General features: G+C 35.9%; 2 protein-coding genes across 3 annotated transcripts; both read right to left on the bottom strand.

The window, feature by feature from the left end:
- Window positions 1–1,537: 1,537 nt before the first annotated feature.
- On the bottom strand, window positions 1,538–7,094 carry LOC18610214 (Squamosa promoter-binding protein-like (SBP domain) transcription factor family protein). Of its 2 annotated transcripts, XM_007045742.3 has the most exons (5): window positions 6,803–7,094; window positions 5,107–5,780; window positions 4,715–4,851; window positions 2,504–3,268; window positions 1,538–2,054 (listed from the first exon to the last, which is right to left on the bottom strand). In XM_007045742.3, exons 2-4 carry the CDS (start codon window positions 5,757–5,759, stop codon window positions 2,523–2,525), a joined length of 1,536 nt encoding a protein of 511 aa, XP_007045804.1. In that variant the 5' UTR covers window positions 5,760–5,780; window positions 6,803–7,094; the 3' UTR covers window positions 1,538–2,054; window positions 2,504–2,522. The 2 variants fall into 2 exon arrangements, with proteins under 2 accessions (XP_007045804.1, XP_088660045.1); XM_088803919.1 differs by lacking the exon at window positions 6,803–7,094 and having other exon boundaries at window positions 5,107–5,782.
- A 7,410-nt stretch (window positions 7,095–14,504) lies between these two features.
- Window positions 14,505–15,955, bottom strand: LOC18610213 (suppressor). Its single transcript, XM_018115526.2, has one exon. The coding sequence runs from the start codon at window positions 15,745–15,747 to the stop codon at window positions 14,785–14,787; it is 963 nt and encodes a 320-aa protein (XP_017971015.1). The 5' UTR covers window positions 15,748–15,955; the 3' UTR covers window positions 14,505–14,784.
- Between the last annotated feature and the right edge of the window lie 1,919 nt (window positions 15,956–17,874).

Here is a 17,874-nt window from a genome sequence, read left to right as displayed (position 1 = left end):
ATAATAATTAAAAAAGTTAAAAATTATATAAAATAATAAATGACAATTTGAAAAATATAATGAGTAAAAATATTTTTTTAAAGTCCATAATTATATGTATACATTATATTATATTTTATTATATGATGTAACTCTTTTTTTTTTAATATAAATATATTGTAAGGATTATGGGTAGGTCAGGTTTGAGTTTGGTATGATTTTTAAAGACGTCAGCTCAATCGAACCTGAACCATGAACACCTCTAAAAATCAACAATCTCACCCAGTTCTTCTTTGTTTATGGTTTTTCTCTTTTGTAGCAATGAAGAAGATCTTCTTTAGACAAGAGAATCTATTAGATATAAGCTGCCAATTAAGTTCACATGAAATCACCACATTATGTCCTCTTCCATGGAGAGTGACCACCCACCACTCCCCTGTATTTCTTTATTCTCATTGACAGAAACAGATGGGGAGTCCATTGTTGTTCTTTGACTCGACATGGCCTCAGAAAGGTCTTCCAAGTAAGTTATTAGAGTGCAAATCACAACTAGATTAAGTCCAAGCTATCAGAATAATTGAGTACTTATTATTTAAGTTGGCTTTCAGACAATGCTATCTGATGTGACATCACCTTTGATTAAATTCCTAAGCAGGACTCTAATGGGGGACCTCCTTTTACAAATTCAACACAAACCCATTTTTCCAAATACTTCGAGTCATCATCAGGATTAAACATTGCCTGTTGAGGCAATAAATCAATTGAATAGATGCCTCTCATTGTTTAAAACGCTCAATGGCATTATCAGTTCCCTGCATTAAATAAATCATTTCAGCATACAGCCAATGTGGTCTCTACAACCCCAAGTCACCTTTTTGGAATTGAATAAAGCTTAATCAATGGAAGCACCCATGATTGTTCAAGTCAAATATACTAAAGTTACAACAGACATGCTTTTGACAACTACATCAAGACAGAGTTCAAAGCAGGATAATTGATAACTATATCATCAAGTGCCTTGAACAATGCGTCACCTGTGACATCATTTTGATTATAAAGAAATAATTTAGAAAAGATTATCAAGTTGGAAGCATAAGACACGCATGCACAACAGCAAATCTGCCTATCAGACAATGCAGGAAAAGATATGTTGAATCAGCTCTTCATGCTCTGTATACACTTTCAAAGCCAAGTTGTAATTCTTAAATAAGATTCCTGTGGGACTTGCTTAGTCATTCTTGTTAACTTTTGGAAAAACAGGAGCTATTTACAACTCATTGGCCACAAAGCACTGAGCAATATAAAGGCAAGTTGATGGGTGGATGAGGTGGCCACTACTCATTTGTCCCAATTGATGAAGAAATTGGGTTTACAAATATACTTAAAGATAAAATATGCTTAAGTCTTCATATTTTAGTCCTAAAGCCTATGTCCAGTCAAAACTCCAAGACTTTTGGGATAATTTATACAAAAAAATGGTGGCTGTAAACAAATGCAGAAAAGTTATCATGCTCCAAAGACTAAATTAACATGAACCAGGCACTAAATCTGCAAGGTATTTTAACAAAGATATGCAGTCCACTCACAAGCATATCTTCTTCCAATTGGACACGAACCACTTAAAGTTTTATACAGTATAGAGGTTTATAAATAAAAGCAGTTAGTGCTACATGATTCCATTCTAAACTTTTTATAGGGGTCTTATTCCTACTTGACTCTTTAGTTTGTTCCTTTTTAACTTTGCCCCTTAAGTGCAACCAAAGTGATGGGTTCACTAAACCAGCTAAAAGTCTTCCGAGTCCAACACTGTCTCAAATAGTAACTAGCATGTGGTAACAGAACCATTAAACCAGCTAACTACATAAATCCAGTGGAGAACAAGAGTTCTCAAAAGGAGCAAATATTGAACTTGCATCAATTTACAGTTACAAAGTCCAGAATTTACTCTGTTATATATATACCTATCAGAAACAAGATGTACTACCAATCGTATCTGAATCTCTAACAACCTATTTTGAAGTGCATCAATTAGGTGAAACATTCAATGCAGCACTGTTGCACCTCTTCCTGTAAACCTGCAAGAACAATAGAACATTAATCTTTCTCTTTTAATCCTCAAACAGCTATGCTTAAATAGCTATGGTTGAAGGCCATTCATGGTTTTCGCATTGGCATATTAGCTTACTCTTTCCTCAACAGGTTCTGTAAGCCTAACCTTTGAAATCATTATTGACCTAACCAATTCTAGATTTATGGGGAACATTTGAAAGCAAGTAATCCACACTCGTCCATTTTAGAAAATTATGGAAAACAAACTCAATAAATGTGCTGTTTCATTCATTATTTATTTTTTGTCTGCTTTCTTTTAACATTTCAAAGTTCACCATGAGAGTCTTGTGGGCTCCGTAACAATCCAACAGCCCTTTTATACAAAGATATTTAAGCTAAGAGAGTTTCCTACTTTCAAGGATAACTAAAAATAGAACACAAAAGATGAAAATCAGAAAACGATTTTGGCACATACCTTGTTGCTCTCATACCAACTAAGTGGTAAGGAAATAACACAGGTCCTCATTTTCCAGCTTTACGTGCATAGAATTCCTATGTCGCTCCACTCTTTGGAGATGTGTTGAAAGTTGAAGCAAATCTACAGTGGTTCCATTTTCAGGAGAAAGACAATACCTTGCACTCAAAAGATCTGAATCTTGAAAATGTCCATCTCCTTGGACTTCAAAATTAGCATTATGACCAGCATCAGAAACCACAGCAGCCCCTACTTGGCCAGCTCCCATAGGGTTCATTCCACATGTATAAAAGCCATTCGATTTTTCCAAAGAACTCATCCCAGCAGATTTCTCAAAGCTATGATAGGCATGGCCAGCATGATTGATCAAGGGCCTAGTCATTTGAATTCCTGCCGCATGGTTTGACAAGTCCTGTGATTGAGCTGACAGAAGAGAGAGAGCACAATCTGAGCGTGAAACTCCAGATGATACTTTCACAGTTGATGCTGCATTAGGAGCATTGAAGCCTTCAGTTGATGATGAAAATGTTCCAGAACCATACTGTTTCCCACTGCCTTGCATGTGAAAGATAGATTTTGGTTGCAACTGGCAATTAGTGATCGGTATTGCTGACTGAGGATTGTAAATTGGTTTCTCTTCAGATTTAACCTGCTGACTCTGATTAGCTTGTTCATATCTTCCTGGATAAACAAAGTCACCTTGAAAGATGTTTGGGATAACAAAGGGCATTCTTTTTGGTATGGAGGTCCCCAGAAATTTGGTACCTGACAGCCCACATAGATGAACAATATATTAACATTTGGCAAAATGACATTCTACAGCAAATTAGGAAGCAAAGCAAGCAAAGACCGTAGGGTTGCTTCAACTGCTCTTTTAACTTGCAAATCAAACTGATTAATCGACTTTGAAAAGCATGTCTGAGCTCATTAAAACTTTAGATAAGATTAATATGCTTCTTTTATTTTTTAGCATTTTATATTCCATTAATATGAGGCTTGAAAAACTGCTTCCACATGGATATTTCCAATTCAGCGTTTCTGAAGACAATGAGGATTTTTTCATTTTAAAAAATTCCTGATTAGGTATGGCATTTGCTTTTCAAATTCTTAAAACTTAAAAGCAACCAGTACATGTAAGAAAACAAAATTAGGATGCTTTTCTCTGGAAACTTTTTTTCCTTCTTTTTTGCATGGATGTACCATGTTTTAGGGGATTGTGAAGGATTACAACTTCATGTAGCTGAACATGCAAAAGTTCCTATAAATGTCAACCATATTGGTAAAATATGGAATGGCTTCCATGTGGAGCTTGTTCAAAATATTTGGAATGTTTTTCATGTAAGATTGTTGGAAAAAGATTATTATAATAAATCTTAGGAGTGGATGACTGGGCCATTCCACCTTTTCATTTAGTGCAATCTGCAGTGAGGAATTCCTTAAACATTAAGAAAAGGTGCACATTTATAGTGGGGATTGAGGAAAACATCATCTTTTGATCAAATGATAGCACCGAAATTTTATTTTACAACTTCATTTATAAATGAAAATATATGATGTTATACACATAAACAGTATAACTTCTAAAATTATATGTTTATCAATCAAATCAACAAACCTTAAATGCTTAAATCACATCTAACATTCACGTTGTTTCTTTAAATGCACCAATTCAGCTTTGATATACATTTCTATTATATAAATGCCTGAAATTAACACACTAGAAAGCAGATTCATTGAATAGCAGTTACCCCAAGGAAACAGAAAATCTGAACTCCAAAACATCAAGTCTAACTTTATCATCCTAGCATAAAAGAAACATATCAAAAAGGTAACTCATTCTTATCTAAATTTTCTTTTGTCACAAAACTATCACTTCTGTACAAAAAGTAATGTGTCAAAGCCTTGCAGGAAAACAAATCCTTCAACTTCTTCTTGTATGAGAAATAAAAAATTCGCAAGGCTTGCATCAATTTTAACACTGACCTTGTTTACTTGAAGAAAATAGGTTACTATCTGTACCAATGCAAATGAGGATAAAGTCAAGGACATTAGCACCAAACTGTCTCAAGTGGCTCAAATCACATGACCAAAAAGTTTTTCCTTTTTCTTCTGCCTTTCACGACAGGTTGAGTTTATATCTGAATTTCAATTGTATAAAGAAGAGTAACTTAATTTCCTTAGGAGATACAACGGTAAGAGAATGTTTCATACCTTGATATGACTGCAGCAATTTATGTGGTTTTCCAGAAAGGGTATTGAAATGAAGCTTCCTTCTGCGCTCATTATGCCCTGCTAGGCGTTTACGACAACTGCGCTTACCATCATCAAATTCAGCCAGTCCATGAAACCTGATGAAGCAATAGGAATTACAATTAATACCAGCAATAATGTCAAAATATGGACCATGAAACTGCAAAACTAAATACCATGATAATTAGGATAGTAAGCTTAAATGGAACAAATAGGCCAGTACATGGGCATGGGCTCATTATAAATATAATAACAATATGATCTTAAATTAAAAATAGCTTAGATAACAATTAAATTTCACACACAAGCATATCAAATTGAAGGGAAAAAGAGTGTAAAAAGAAAAAACCAACCTGCTACACTGCTGACAGAATCTCTGTTCAATTCCATTAACAATAACTTTGGCAGTCTTAGAGTGAGCCTCACAAACTTTGTGCCTCTTGTGGTAATCTTTTGAGGAGCTAAGATCCTCGTTACAACCATAAACTTGACAGCAAGGAGTATGAGAATAAGAGCTTGTTGTGCGAGCTCTCTTCACCATAAAAGCCGGACGAACTGAAGAAACGACAGAAGTTTCCTTCAAAAACTTGCCATCCTGTCCATCTCTATGGTCAGTCAATCTCCCTAGCTTCAAATCAATGAGTGAAGATTCCTGACTGTTAGACTCGATCAAAGAGCTTGAATGCTTGGAACCAGATTCCTCTTCACCATAATATGAACTAGAGGTAACCATACAAGTAGGAGAAACTACCCTTTTAGCACAACCATTACCAATCTCAGCACCAAAGATTTCCATACTGGTGTTACCATAAAAGGGTTTTTTGTTCATATCAGCGAAACCAAAATCCATGAATTCCATACCCTCAACAGCTTCAAAATCAGTAGAAGGCTTTAGGTCCCATCCTATGAGTGCTTTTCTACTTCTAGCAAAAGCATCCACTGGCAAATCCATTTCATCAGTAAAAAGAAGGCCTTTGCCTTCAGAGCCATAGCTCCAAGACTCCATCAATATGAATAATATAAATGCCTACACATAATTCATAAAACGAAAAAAAAGAAAAGAAAAGGAATCATTAGGCTAATCAATTCAAGGAACAGATAAATTGGAAACTTGAAGAACATAATAATTGCTTATCTGTAGACACACACATGAAAAAAAATGAGCTAATAATAAAAGAAGTAAAGAACAGAGTGATAAAGATACAGCCCATTGATTACATTTAGCATATTTCAATTTTAACATTACATTACAAAAAGGAAAGCTAAAGACATCGCACATGAGCATTTAATAGAAGGTCCAATAGGAGAGAGAGAGAGAGAGAGAGAATCAAAGCTATGTTTGGTTGCAGGGAAAATGACTAAGAAGAAAATAAATCAAAACTGAATGCTTGTCTTGTTCATTGGTTAGAGAAACCAAAAAATCTAACTCAATCAACTTCTTCACAAGAATTTAACTGAGTAAAGCTGATGTTTTGAGTTGCCCAGAAGGGCTGATGTTTCATTTTTGTGTTTCTCCAAGAACAAGGGAAAAAAAAGAAGGAAAATAAAATGAACAAGTTCCTATTATTACTGCTTCTCTCATATTCCTGAGTTTTCCCATCCCATAAAACAAATCATGTAAAGAAATATAATAACCACATGAACCTCTGCTCAAGTAGAAGTCCACCCAAAGCTTATAGAATCAAAAAAACTCCAAATACTTTCACATTTCAAATCCCAAGAAAACAGAGTTGGTAAGGAAAAAAGCTCACTCTTTTGTTTACCAAAAGCTTAATCCACCCAAAAAAACAAAAAGAGGAAAAAAAAAAGTAAAACTACCCATTTTCAGAGATTAACAGACAAAAAGAATTCACATGGGCATGTTTAGTCCCTGTTAAAAACTGTAGCAGAACAATTTGGGATGTTGCAAGATTCCCATTTTTCTCTCCTTTTCCTACAGTTTTCTCGGAAACCAAACAAAAAACACCAACAGCCAAAAGACCCTCGAAGAAAACAAAAACCCGCAAAAAAAAAAAGAAGAAGGGGTCATTGAGATTTTCTTTGGCTTACCACAGAGAAAACAAGAAAGCAATGTTGAACGAAAGAGAGGAAACAGAGAAAGAAACGAAAAAGAAAAGCAAAAGGCTTTATTTTGATTATTGCTTTTTCTGTTTCTCAGGTTTGTGATGAGGTCGAAGCAGATACACTGTGAGTCAACATGATTTCCACTATTACTACTGCTACTAGTATTTCTGTCTCAAAAGCATGTCCAGGTATTTTGTAGCTTTTGCGGGGGTGGGTGTTTTTCCATCTGAAATTCCATTCTTGACCCTTTTTGTTCCAGGGACATAACAATCTACACACACAGGCAGAGGGAGGATCATCAACTCCTAATGTTTTTTATATTCGTTTGTTTTGTTTTGATTAAGGTCAAATTAGGTCCCTGTCTAATCTGATTTGTGTTCTTTGATTTGTTTTGATTTTGATGTGTCTGGTTGGTTTCTGCTTTCTTTAAACCCATCCATTGATCAAAAGTTACAACATGTTGCAGCACTTGGAATGGGAGCCTTCCTTCTTGCTTAAGCCTTTCTGCTTCTAGTGCCTACTTACCACTTTTTATTCTATACATTTATATATGTATACATATATATGAATCAGTACAATACGTATATATCTAATAATATTCATGATTAAATATAAATTAAAATTTTTTTGGGACATTTTATAAATTTGGACATTGGGAACACTTGATCCTTTGGGGTGTATGGGGTGTCAAGATTCCGTAACAAATATCCTCTTTGAACCTTATGGAAATGGTCTCAATTTTGAAATAAATTTAATATTGAATTTATGATATAAAAATTATTTGGTATGTTAATGAAAATTAAATATTAAGTGGATTTTTTGTGGGATTTTTTTTTTTTGTAAATTTACAAGTATTTTGTATTGATAATAGTTAAAAAGGAAAAAAAGTAAATGGTTAAAAGGAAAAAAATAATTTTTTTCCTTAAATAAAATTAACTTAAAAAATTCATTGAAAATCTTCGAAGGACTAATTTTTTAAATTTAATTATCAAATGTATTAAAAAAATTCAGTTGGGGATTTGTGAGACAAAAATGATGAACAAGGTGGGCATCACATGATCAATTTTACATCGAGTAAAAAAAGTTATTTTATTTAAATTTTGACTGTTCAATTATTGGTAAAAAATTAATAAAGATATAATAAATATAATAACTTTAGGAACATTTATTTTTTATGAATAGTTAAATAACTAAATTATCAAACACTTTATTATTTCAGTATTAAAACTCTCACAGTAAATTCACATGGAAGGCTTAAGAAAACCTCACAATTTATCACACATGGTCATGTACCTGTGCTAGGGAGCATTGCCTTAATGAAAGGGTCGTCTGGGTTGGGTTAAAAGTTAAAAAGTTATTTTTATTTTTCACTGTTTTACTATTTAACCACAGAGAAAAAGACACTGAAAATGAAGATACAGGCTGTTCCTACTCTTTTTTTCTAGCTGGTAATTGGGGGCAAAAGGATGACCCACAAAAGGTCACTGGCAGAAGAATTGAAAGCCATATGTTTCTCCTCAATTAATTGAAATTTCTGGTAAGATATCATGTTGGGATATGACAAGACCCCTTCTTGCCACTTGTACATCTTGGTGAGCTAACACGTGTCCTAGTGGAAAAAGCAAATGTGGAGGGAAGTGGGCACTGTGGGCAGTGAGTGAACCTGCTCTGCTCAGCTGACAACTTTTTTTTTATTCTTTACAACAATAATAGCCATTTCTTGCTTGAATGCCAACTAAAAGCCAGCCATCCATCCATCCATTCCCCTCTCTGCAACAACTTGTCCATTCTGCAGCAGCCCAGTGGCAGCAGCCAGACCCTTCCCAGGGATAAGAACACAATATGCTCAAAGCTGCCTTCCATTCTCCAGCTTTTGAAAATGGGGGTTTTTATTGAAATTTGTTGTTTTCTTTCCAAATTCCCTTAACCAAATTAGGGTTAAGGACCACTTTTGGTAGTGTTGCCCCCCTCCCCCTCCCCCTCCCCCCACAAAAAAAAAAGCAAAAGATCTCTGAAAATGACCTGCTTGATGCCCCATTTTAAGTTGTTAACCAACATTGTCACTGTCAAACATATCTCAAGTTAATAGTGATGCATGCATTTCACCAAGAAAAAACCCCATAATCCCAAAGTATCTCTTTGGGGTTACAGCAAATGTGACTTTGTAATCCTCAAGCCATGCACATGGACACAATTTTTTTCCTCTTTGGGTTAATCCCATTTTTAGCTATGTTCTAGAGAATGTCATCCTATTTTTATTTTGTCCTTTTTGTTGTTTTGCTTATTACATTCCATGGCTAATTGTATTTAAAGTTCATGGTAATTAGGATTATTATTAACTTTAATTCTTTTAAGAAAAGATAACGATCGTTAGATTTATTTAAATTATTGATATAATTTATAATTTGATTTTTCGGACAACATTAAAGTTTTTTTTTTGAATAACCAATATCTTGTTGGTTGTTGAACAGAAGAAATATGTACTGGGAAATTTTGTGCATGTACAATGTGAAGCATTAAGATACAAGGAGCAAGATTTTTCAAATGCATTACAAAAAAACATTGTAATTCATATCATTTCAAGTGGTGGGTAACAACCTCTTTCTTCATAAGGGTTAAAATGGCATATGCACTTCTTCTAGATAATGATGTGAACATTTACCTTCATTAGGCAATAGAAAAATAAAAGGCAAAGAAAGAGAGAATGATGATTTTGAAAGGCAAAGCCAAGGAAAGAGAGTGATGGGAAAAAAGGTAGCAAGGGGGGTTGGGGAATACTGCCAAATTGGGAAGTGAAGGTCACAAAATGGCAAGCAAGAGGGATAGGTGCTAATACATTTTTCTCAATACTTTTTGGGTGTGAAGTGTGAGAAAGATATGAAAAAGAAAGGGAAGGGAAAGTAAGCCCCTTCCTACTAAGCACTAAGCACTCACACCAGGAAGGTGCATATGTCCCCATCACCAATCCAATCTCTTTGCAATTTATGTGAGGCAAAAGCTGCACTTTGCTTTATGGAAAGAAAAAAAAAACACTCCACTACTTTCAATTGCCATTTAGCTAGTTTTGCAGTTGTGTTTGTAACTGAGACAGACTGGCATATGCATACAAATCTTCATAAATATATATAGAAGAAAATGGAATGAGGCACAAAAAAGAAAGACAGCTGGTAAAGACACAAGAGATAGACAGGAAAAGACGCTGGTTTTTGGGCTAGTTAGCCTGATGCCATGTTGGGTTAATGGGCTTGATCAGGATGAATGACAATTGACAGATAGTCTGTTTCTGGTTTCTATGCTGCCTTGCCTAGCCTCCCCATTCAGCTAAAGCAATACTCAGGATTGTAAGGGTGGATGAACTGTTGATATCACACAAGTTTTTCTTTGCTTCTCGCAATCAATTCATTCTAGAATTGCCATGTGTTGGAAAATCAGAAGGAACAGGCTCGATCCCATCAAGAATTGCACTGAGTGACATTTGTTATCGAAATAGAGGATGTGGGAAACAAGATTGGTTGATTGTTTTGAGAGAAGTTTTTTCCTTGTTAGTTTTCCTTACTTTCCAAATTTGACATTGATTTAAGTTTGTCCTTACGTTACAATATTGTCAGGTTTTAGCCTGTCTTCCATTCTATAGCTAGAAAGTAGTGGTGTAGCCCTTTCGTTTCCCACTCCGGGTAACAAGCTTGAAAAGGCAAAGATAGAAAATGACACAAATAACTAAGCTGATTACAACGTGGAGTCTTGGAGTACCACTTCCCTGACATAGAGCCTAGCTAAAATTCTAATCTTTTGCTTTATTGCGAACAAAATATAGGATAAATTATTTCACTTTTTGTAAGGTTTTATCCAAATTCATTTTGAGTTTATTAATATTGAATATAAACATTTTATATCAAAGTAATATTATTATTATTATTATTGTTATGTTTATGGCTGTGACTACAATGAAAAGAAAAGGAACCTTGCTGATATGAAGAGGAAGTTTGAGCAATTGGACTAAGTCCCACCGTTTGTTCCAATTAGGGTCCAACCCATGCAGTAATACTAGGAAAGATAGCCCAACGATTCCTCACAGGATTTGAGAATTGGTTTTGCAACTAGCCTTGCTATGACAGAATTGAAAGGTATTAAAAGGAGCAGCAGCAGGGGAGGTGCAAGCAAATGCAATCAATGCAGAGTGCTCTTTTAATTAATTAAGCACTAGTTTTCCTGTTTTGTTTGTGCTGCTGCTCTATTCCTTTCTGTATGTGGAATCTTTCTTCCTTTGGTGGGTTCTGTAATTTACCTGTTTTAACAAAGTTTTTGTTTCTTCTGATGGAAAAACTCATGACCATGCTCTTCTAAAAGATATGTATATTTGGGAAATTATTAGCAAGCATTAAATCTAAAAGGCATAAGCATAGTTGTTTTTCCTTTCCTGGAACAACATTATAAAACAGCTGATCAATGATGCATGCATTTTGTTAACTAAAGAAAGTGTGCTGCTCCTAAAACTGAAGACACAACAAACTCAAAATGGCAAATTGAAACAGAAGGTATACAAACATTACTGTTAAAAACCACAGCATACCAGATTCAGTCCTGCTCATTAAGTGAACTTAATTTGAACTCTTTTTTCATTTTTCTCTTAAGTGGCACAGGCTTATGTTATTAACACGGTGAGAGAGTGCCCTACTTGAAATTAGCTTTCCTTCCATAAGCATTGAGCAAAAGACTAAATTTTTGTTTCTTCATTGTCAATGATGCTGTTCCCCAATTTTTTTTATCTGCAATGTGCCACATTTTGTTATTTTTTGAGTACCTAATATATCCCTTGGCAGTCACTTTATAAGGTTTTGATTCCTAGATGGCTGTGGAGCAAAAGTTCAACAGTGTATTCTCTGGTAAATTTGTAATATACATCAGGATTCCTCACTTCTTTTTCTTTTTTCTTGAGAACCATCTGGTGAGATTCTGTTATTATGGTATAACAGTAGGCATGTGTGTTTTTGACAATGTTAAGAAAATTCTTAGGAATATATATCTTTTCATGGTTATAATTATCATCTTCTTTCTTCCACTAAGAGGCAGGCAATATGAATCTTCTCAAACCAGTCTAGCATATTTTAGAGGGATTTGAGGTCAGCTTAAAGATCAATTACAAAACTTTGATAAGCACAGCTTAAATACTTGCTAATATCTTTTTTCATAGAATTAATGAGCAAATCTTTATCTGTTTAAGTGCTTCATCATACAACAGGATACTAGATATTTGGATAGTATGTCATGAGTTAAATTTGGTCTGCTGGGGAAAAAAAAATTTCTTCCTTGATTTTCATTGTCTTATTTGCTGTGCACTTTAGCTTTTGTTCTCTATCTTTCTTTTTTTTTCCAAATTTTATCGGTGCAAATTGCATCCAAGCTCAAGTTGCCCGCATGAAAACACAGCACCTATATTCCCTTTTGATATTAAGACATATAGACACTGTTTGAAGTTATGGTAGGCTCATGATAATTTGATGGCTGTCCTGGAATTGTACCTGTCATTTATGTGGATCACAAACTTTAACTAGGCTGCTGCTTTCACTAATAATGCACTTCTGTGATTTTTGTATCAGCCACTTGATTTATTCTAAGTGACAGCCACTGTGATCTTTTGGCAGTTTCTTTCTTAGCAGAAATAATGCTTCATTGGTATCTAATACAAATAATAAAGATGATTCCTTGGCTGCTTACAAAGCCAATATTTTATTTTATGTTCTTTTGTAAAGGTCTTGTGAGCCAACACTTATATCATGTTTACTGATAAGGTATCATTAGGCCTTCTTATTATTTTCTTCAGACAGGCAAGGTCATGGAAATACCAAAAACATGATGTATGATCATGTTGTTCAGGATAAACATGTAACAGAGTGAATTCTCTACAGGGTAATTGGTATATCGTTTTCACCTGTTATCAAATCAGTTTGTGACCATGTTCCATAAGTCGCTTTCATGCCTTGGAAATAAGGTCTGATGCTGTCTTCACAATGTTCTTAACAGGAGATTTGGGTGGTACTTGTGAAGACCATCTAATAATTCCAAGCATTACAATTAACATATCTGGTTCCTTAGATTTATTTGATACATAGATTAGATTGCATACAATCAATACTTTGGGTGATTGAAATGGAGTTAATCTCGCAGCAATTGCAGTTCTGGGTTGTGTTTCACTCGTTGGGTTCTTATCAGCTTTTACAAAAGAAAGATTTTTCATTTGCCCAAAAGAAAAGCTTATCTTGTCCCTGTCTCCTCTTTCTCTCCTATCAAACTTGGTCATCACATTAACTTAGACAAATCACAAGGCAAGGCCCATCCATCCCGATGCTACATGCCCTGCTGGACCCTTCTGGTACCCCATGCATCATTGTGAGTATATCATGCCTTCTGATGGGCATTCTAGTGCCCTATATGCATCATTTTCTTCTGCATCATTCTTTCTAAAGGCTATCAATAGGGTTCATGATCAATTTAGCTTTAGGCTTCATTTTGATGGCAAAAGAGACTGAGAGGAGGGGATAAAAAAACACCCCACTTTTAGCTTTATACGCATGTACTCACACAGGGAGAATGAGAGCTACAACCTTTATATTTGGCAATCCATCATTTCATTCTGTTTAAGGTCAATTCACCTGTTTTTCCCTGAGAGTGTTCTTGTTAACTAACTTGGTTCCCAAAGTTAGTTGTGAACAGGTCTGTCCGGAATGATCTGAAGGTCGGAAAACTGGAAATGACCTAACCTTTTATTGGTAGAAAGCCTGTAAGAAAATCCCATGCCACACCCATTTTTGTATGGAATATTTTTGGCATAAACTTGTCGTTAACAATGATATCCTTGTCGACATAGCTTGTCAATATAGGTACAAAAAGTTGGTTCTTGCTTCTTAGCTATTCCAACCAATCTTTAATGGATGTAGATTAGGCTTTCGATCCATCTGCTCTCACAAGAAAATATTATAAAGTATTAACAATGCTTGCCTTTCCATGTTGATTGTCTGATTAGACAACAAAACTTATGCTGAGGCATTAATCAAGCTCTTAATAATTTGGGTTTTAGGCGAAAGTGCACAGCGTCCGTACAACGTTTTACCCTTGTATGCTTTACAAGTTCCCCTGCTGATTTACCCACCATTCTGCATCATTGCATCTGTTTGACGTTTCCTTTACATGCAAGAATGATGAATTCTAGGAAGGCTAGCTGTAATTAAGTTCACTGAATTTGCCAAAAATGTTTTGACACCCGAGCTCAATTTTAAAATCTAAAAATATCCTTCTACACATAGATCAGATAATAGGCACTAACTTGTCCTGCTGGATCAAGTCTAGGCAAGAGGAGAGGGGACCATTTGAAATTGCAGACAGAATTTTGATGGGGTGGCTTAATTAATCATCAAGCATGCAAAACTTAATAAATTTCTAGGACAATAAATGTTTGTTTCCCATGAAAAATAGTAGTGGAAAGGAAAAAAAAAGGGAGAGAAAAGGTTAAGCTTATGTGAATCACACGTGCGGGTAGGAAACATTAATTAATGTGATACCTATTACTGTTTCTTGTCCAAAAGTCAAAAGTGTAGAAGATGTAATCCACATGGTGTGACGTGATGATGGCTTTTTTGATGTTTCTCCATTAGTTTAGTGGAAAATCACTAATCATGGCACAATCTAAGCAAACCATTCCAATGGGGGACTTTTGATGTTTATGCATTAATCCATGAAATGAAATAGCTAGCTCCAAAGAAAGGGTAAAACAAAGAAAACTGATGAGAATGGAAAGACAAACAAACATTCCAAACTGTACATACAGAGAGAAAAGCATTCAACGAAGTTTCAAAGAAGCTAGCTAGAAGAAAAAAAAAAAAAAAAAAGAGAAAAGAAAGCAAAATCTAGGACATCAATTTTTCTTATCAATGAAAACAAATGAAACCCATCAACAAGGTGAAAATGTAGTCTCATAGTGCACCATTGGAAATTGGTGCTCCCCTCTTGATGCTGTCCATATGTGTAGTTTCATACACAGGCAAGCCACTTGAGTAGATGCCTAAGTCATAGTTTTGCAACTCAAACAGATCAGAGCTTGAATCACTATCTGCACCGTCGTCAACCTCATTGAACTTCTTGAATTCTTTCTCCTCTGATGGATATCGATCAGCCCAATTCCTATCCTTCTCTTGATGACGGGTACCGAGATTATTCTTGTGTTTTTCTGAGTAGCCATCATTGAACTTGAATTTCTCATCCAACCAAGAATAGTCTGTTGTATTCCTTTTGTCTTCCAAGACTTCGTTTGCTAAAGCTGTAGATTTTGTTTGTCCAATACTGTACTTTGACAGAGTTACCACCTGCTTGTGATCTGAATAGCTTCTAAAATCCTTGTAGCTTTTCGTGGGCGTGTGTGCGTAAGGAGGTGGGGTCCTGAAACCAGAACTTGAAGAAGAATAAAAGGACTTTGTATCAACGGTACTAGAGCTACGGAAATGGCTAATGCTGCTCCTCCTTTTCCGTCTCCCACCAGGGCTTTCTTCTTCATCTTTCATGGACTGCGTGGTAGATTTTGATTTCTTCTTTTTGGAACCTGTTTGATTGAAAAGAGAGTTCAAGAAGCTAGCAAGTCTACCACCTGGGGAGCTCGGTTGCTTGTATTTCTTCTCCTTAATTTGCTTTTCCACAGCATGAGTTTGTTGAGGAAAAGGGTTTCTCATCGGTACGTCCAAGCTGATCCTGCCTCCTCTCCAGGGCTGCCTCTCTTCCCGCATGATCTTCTGAGTGAATGTTGCACAGTTATAGCTGGCTGCTTCATTGTACCCTGAGAAATACCGTGCAGCCTCAAACACATCAAGCTCACCAGAGTCATTCCTGCGATGGAATGACTTCTTTAACATTCTATCAGGGTCTGAAACTCCTGTAACCGACATGGCTTAAAACCTCAATGCTCCTGCTATGGGGTTTATATGTCACAGATGCACAAGGTCTTTGTTGGGATAGAGATCGATGAAGCAAAGGGATGGAACCATAAAAAAGGAAGAAAAGGAAGTGGTGGGATTGTATAGAGAGGGAATGGGTTTGAAATGATTGAGAGTAGTGGGAAGGGTTAGCTTTATATTACTAATAATAATAATCAAATGCACTGTCTAATAATATTATATGATGAAGAGTGTTTTTGGAGGCTTTGGAAGAGACCCCACTTGATGTGAATTTGTGCTTTGGTTTTGTACAAGTGAAGGTGGGGTACAAGGGAAACAAGCTTTTATCCTTTCTCTCACACTGTGAAAAAACCAGAGCTGGTGTTGTGGAATGGTGGGGGGGGGGGGGGCAAAAACCTATGTTTCCTTGGATTCTAGGGACCCTACTCTGGTTTTAGTGGGATTGGCTTTTGAGTGGTTGTTGGCCATGGTTCAATGTCGTGTACTTCTACAAACTCAAACTTTTTTTTTACCTGTATATCAATTACAGGGATAGAGAGAATTTGGTAGATCCCACCCTTTCTTTTATAGAGCTTGCAAGTCACTCTTTAATTAATAGGTTTAGATTCTTTCATTATAAGGGCTCTAATTAATTGTTTCCTAAGTCACCTTTGACTGATGTAAATCAACCATGGCCCAGTAATATCTGGCTGCCCCCTCTTTGGGGAAGCTCTGGGGTAAAACCTTATAGGTGATCGAGCTAGCTACAAAACATTTTACGAGTGGTAGGGATCAGAGCTTGATGAACAGTGGCTTGAGTTTCAGGATTCAATCCTTGTTTTGGGGGCAGGTTAAGAAATCAATGGTAATTCCTGGCATCATTTTTAGTAATTTTGGAATTTAAATATGGTCCTGACAATGTCTTTATCAATACACCAGACAACTTGTTTTACTTGGAAAAAAGGAAAAGAGAAATGTGACACAAACAGTTTAGGATTTTGGAAAAAAAAAAAAAAAAACTCAGCAAGACAAAAGAATCTTTCAATCTTGCAAGCATTGTCATGAAATTAGGGGAGGGAAAATGATGCATTACAGGCTAACTAACAAGAGTAATTGACAGCCAAATTAGCTTGAACAGAAAAGTTTCATATCTAAGTTGTTGCCCTTTCTCTCAGGGGAAGAGGGTATGAAATCACTGAGTGGAATCTCATGTAATGCTCTGGTTCAACAGTCAATAGGAATACTATCTCATGGCTCACGAACAGCTTCCATACAGATGTTTTTCAATACAAAACCTGTATGATTCTCCACTAGAAGAAGTTTTATGTTCACCATTGGATCAAAGGTAGATACCATTCCTAGCAAATCAAGATTGACCCTCCCTCAGAACTTGAAAAACATGTGAGGACAAGTTTGTGATCCATCTATTTTCTCTGCACTCATTCCTCATCGTACGTACTCTCTCTAGGTACACTTGAATATAGAATTTATGTACAACTACATTCTGTGTGTTGTGAAGTCCCACCAAAGAATGAGAAAAAAAGAAAAAGGGAAATAACCCTTTTTAGTGTAAAGAAAACCAGTATGCAATAGTAGCAATAGCTTTCCCCTTTTAGAGATATTGGGTGAGTCAATAATAGTACTCATTATCCTTTGCCTATATCAAACAAAACCCCCATCTCTTCCTGCTGGGGGCTGTGGTTGGGATCCAGCATGTGTGTGTGTGGGCATATCTAGGCCGTGGCACACGTGCGCACATCACGAACCGGAAGGGCACACGTGGCTTTCATGATGTCGTTTGTTAGCTTTCCTCATCAAAACTTTGATGGTTATGGATATCAACTTGAATTAAAGGATCCACCCAAGGCCAAATTGAGTTTGATGATCATGACAGTTGCGTTAAGATCATCACTTGGTCTAGTCAATTTATGGCAGTGAATGATGTGGAAAGATTTTTAATGTATGGCGGTCCTTGGTTTCTCCTTTTCTAACGGAAACTCCCCCATGGCAAAATCAAATCTTGCTGCGCCCCTCTCGTGACTATTCTTCACTGTCTCCATCTCAAGCAAATCTGTTCACGATCTCTGGTGAAAACTTGCCAGGGAAAAGGCTTTTCTGCTCCATCATATATTCATTATT

Source organism: Theobroma cacao, chromosome 2, assembly GCF_053813885.1.
Source record: "Theobroma cacao isolate CCN51 chromosome 2, ASM5381388v1, whole genome shotgun sequence".
NCBI lineage: Eukaryota > Viridiplantae > Streptophyta > Magnoliopsida > Malvales > Malvaceae > Theobroma > Theobroma cacao.
The sequence above is the reverse complement of the archived record's forward strand: the minus strand, read 5'-3'. Positions and strand labels throughout refer to the sequence as shown.

Bases quoted from the DNA above. Each gene is read 5' to 3' on its own strand.
- LOC18610214 (XM_007045742.3), bottom strand. From the start codon at position 5,759: ATGGAGTCTTGGAGCTATGGCTCTGAAGGCAAAGGCCTTCTTTTTACT. The intron at 4,852-5,106 runs GTTGGTTTTTTC...TTGCTTCATCAG, and splicing joins TTCTGTCAGCAGTGTAGCAG to GTTTCATGGACTGGCTGAAT. The intron at 3,269-4,714 runs GTATGAAACATT...GTGGGCTGTCAG, and splicing joins ATTGCTGCAGTCATATCAAG to GTACCAAATTTCTGGGGACC.
- LOC18610213 (XM_018115526.2), bottom strand. From the start codon at position 15,747: ATGTCGGTTACAGGAGTTTCAGACCCTGATAGAATGTTAAAGAAGTCA.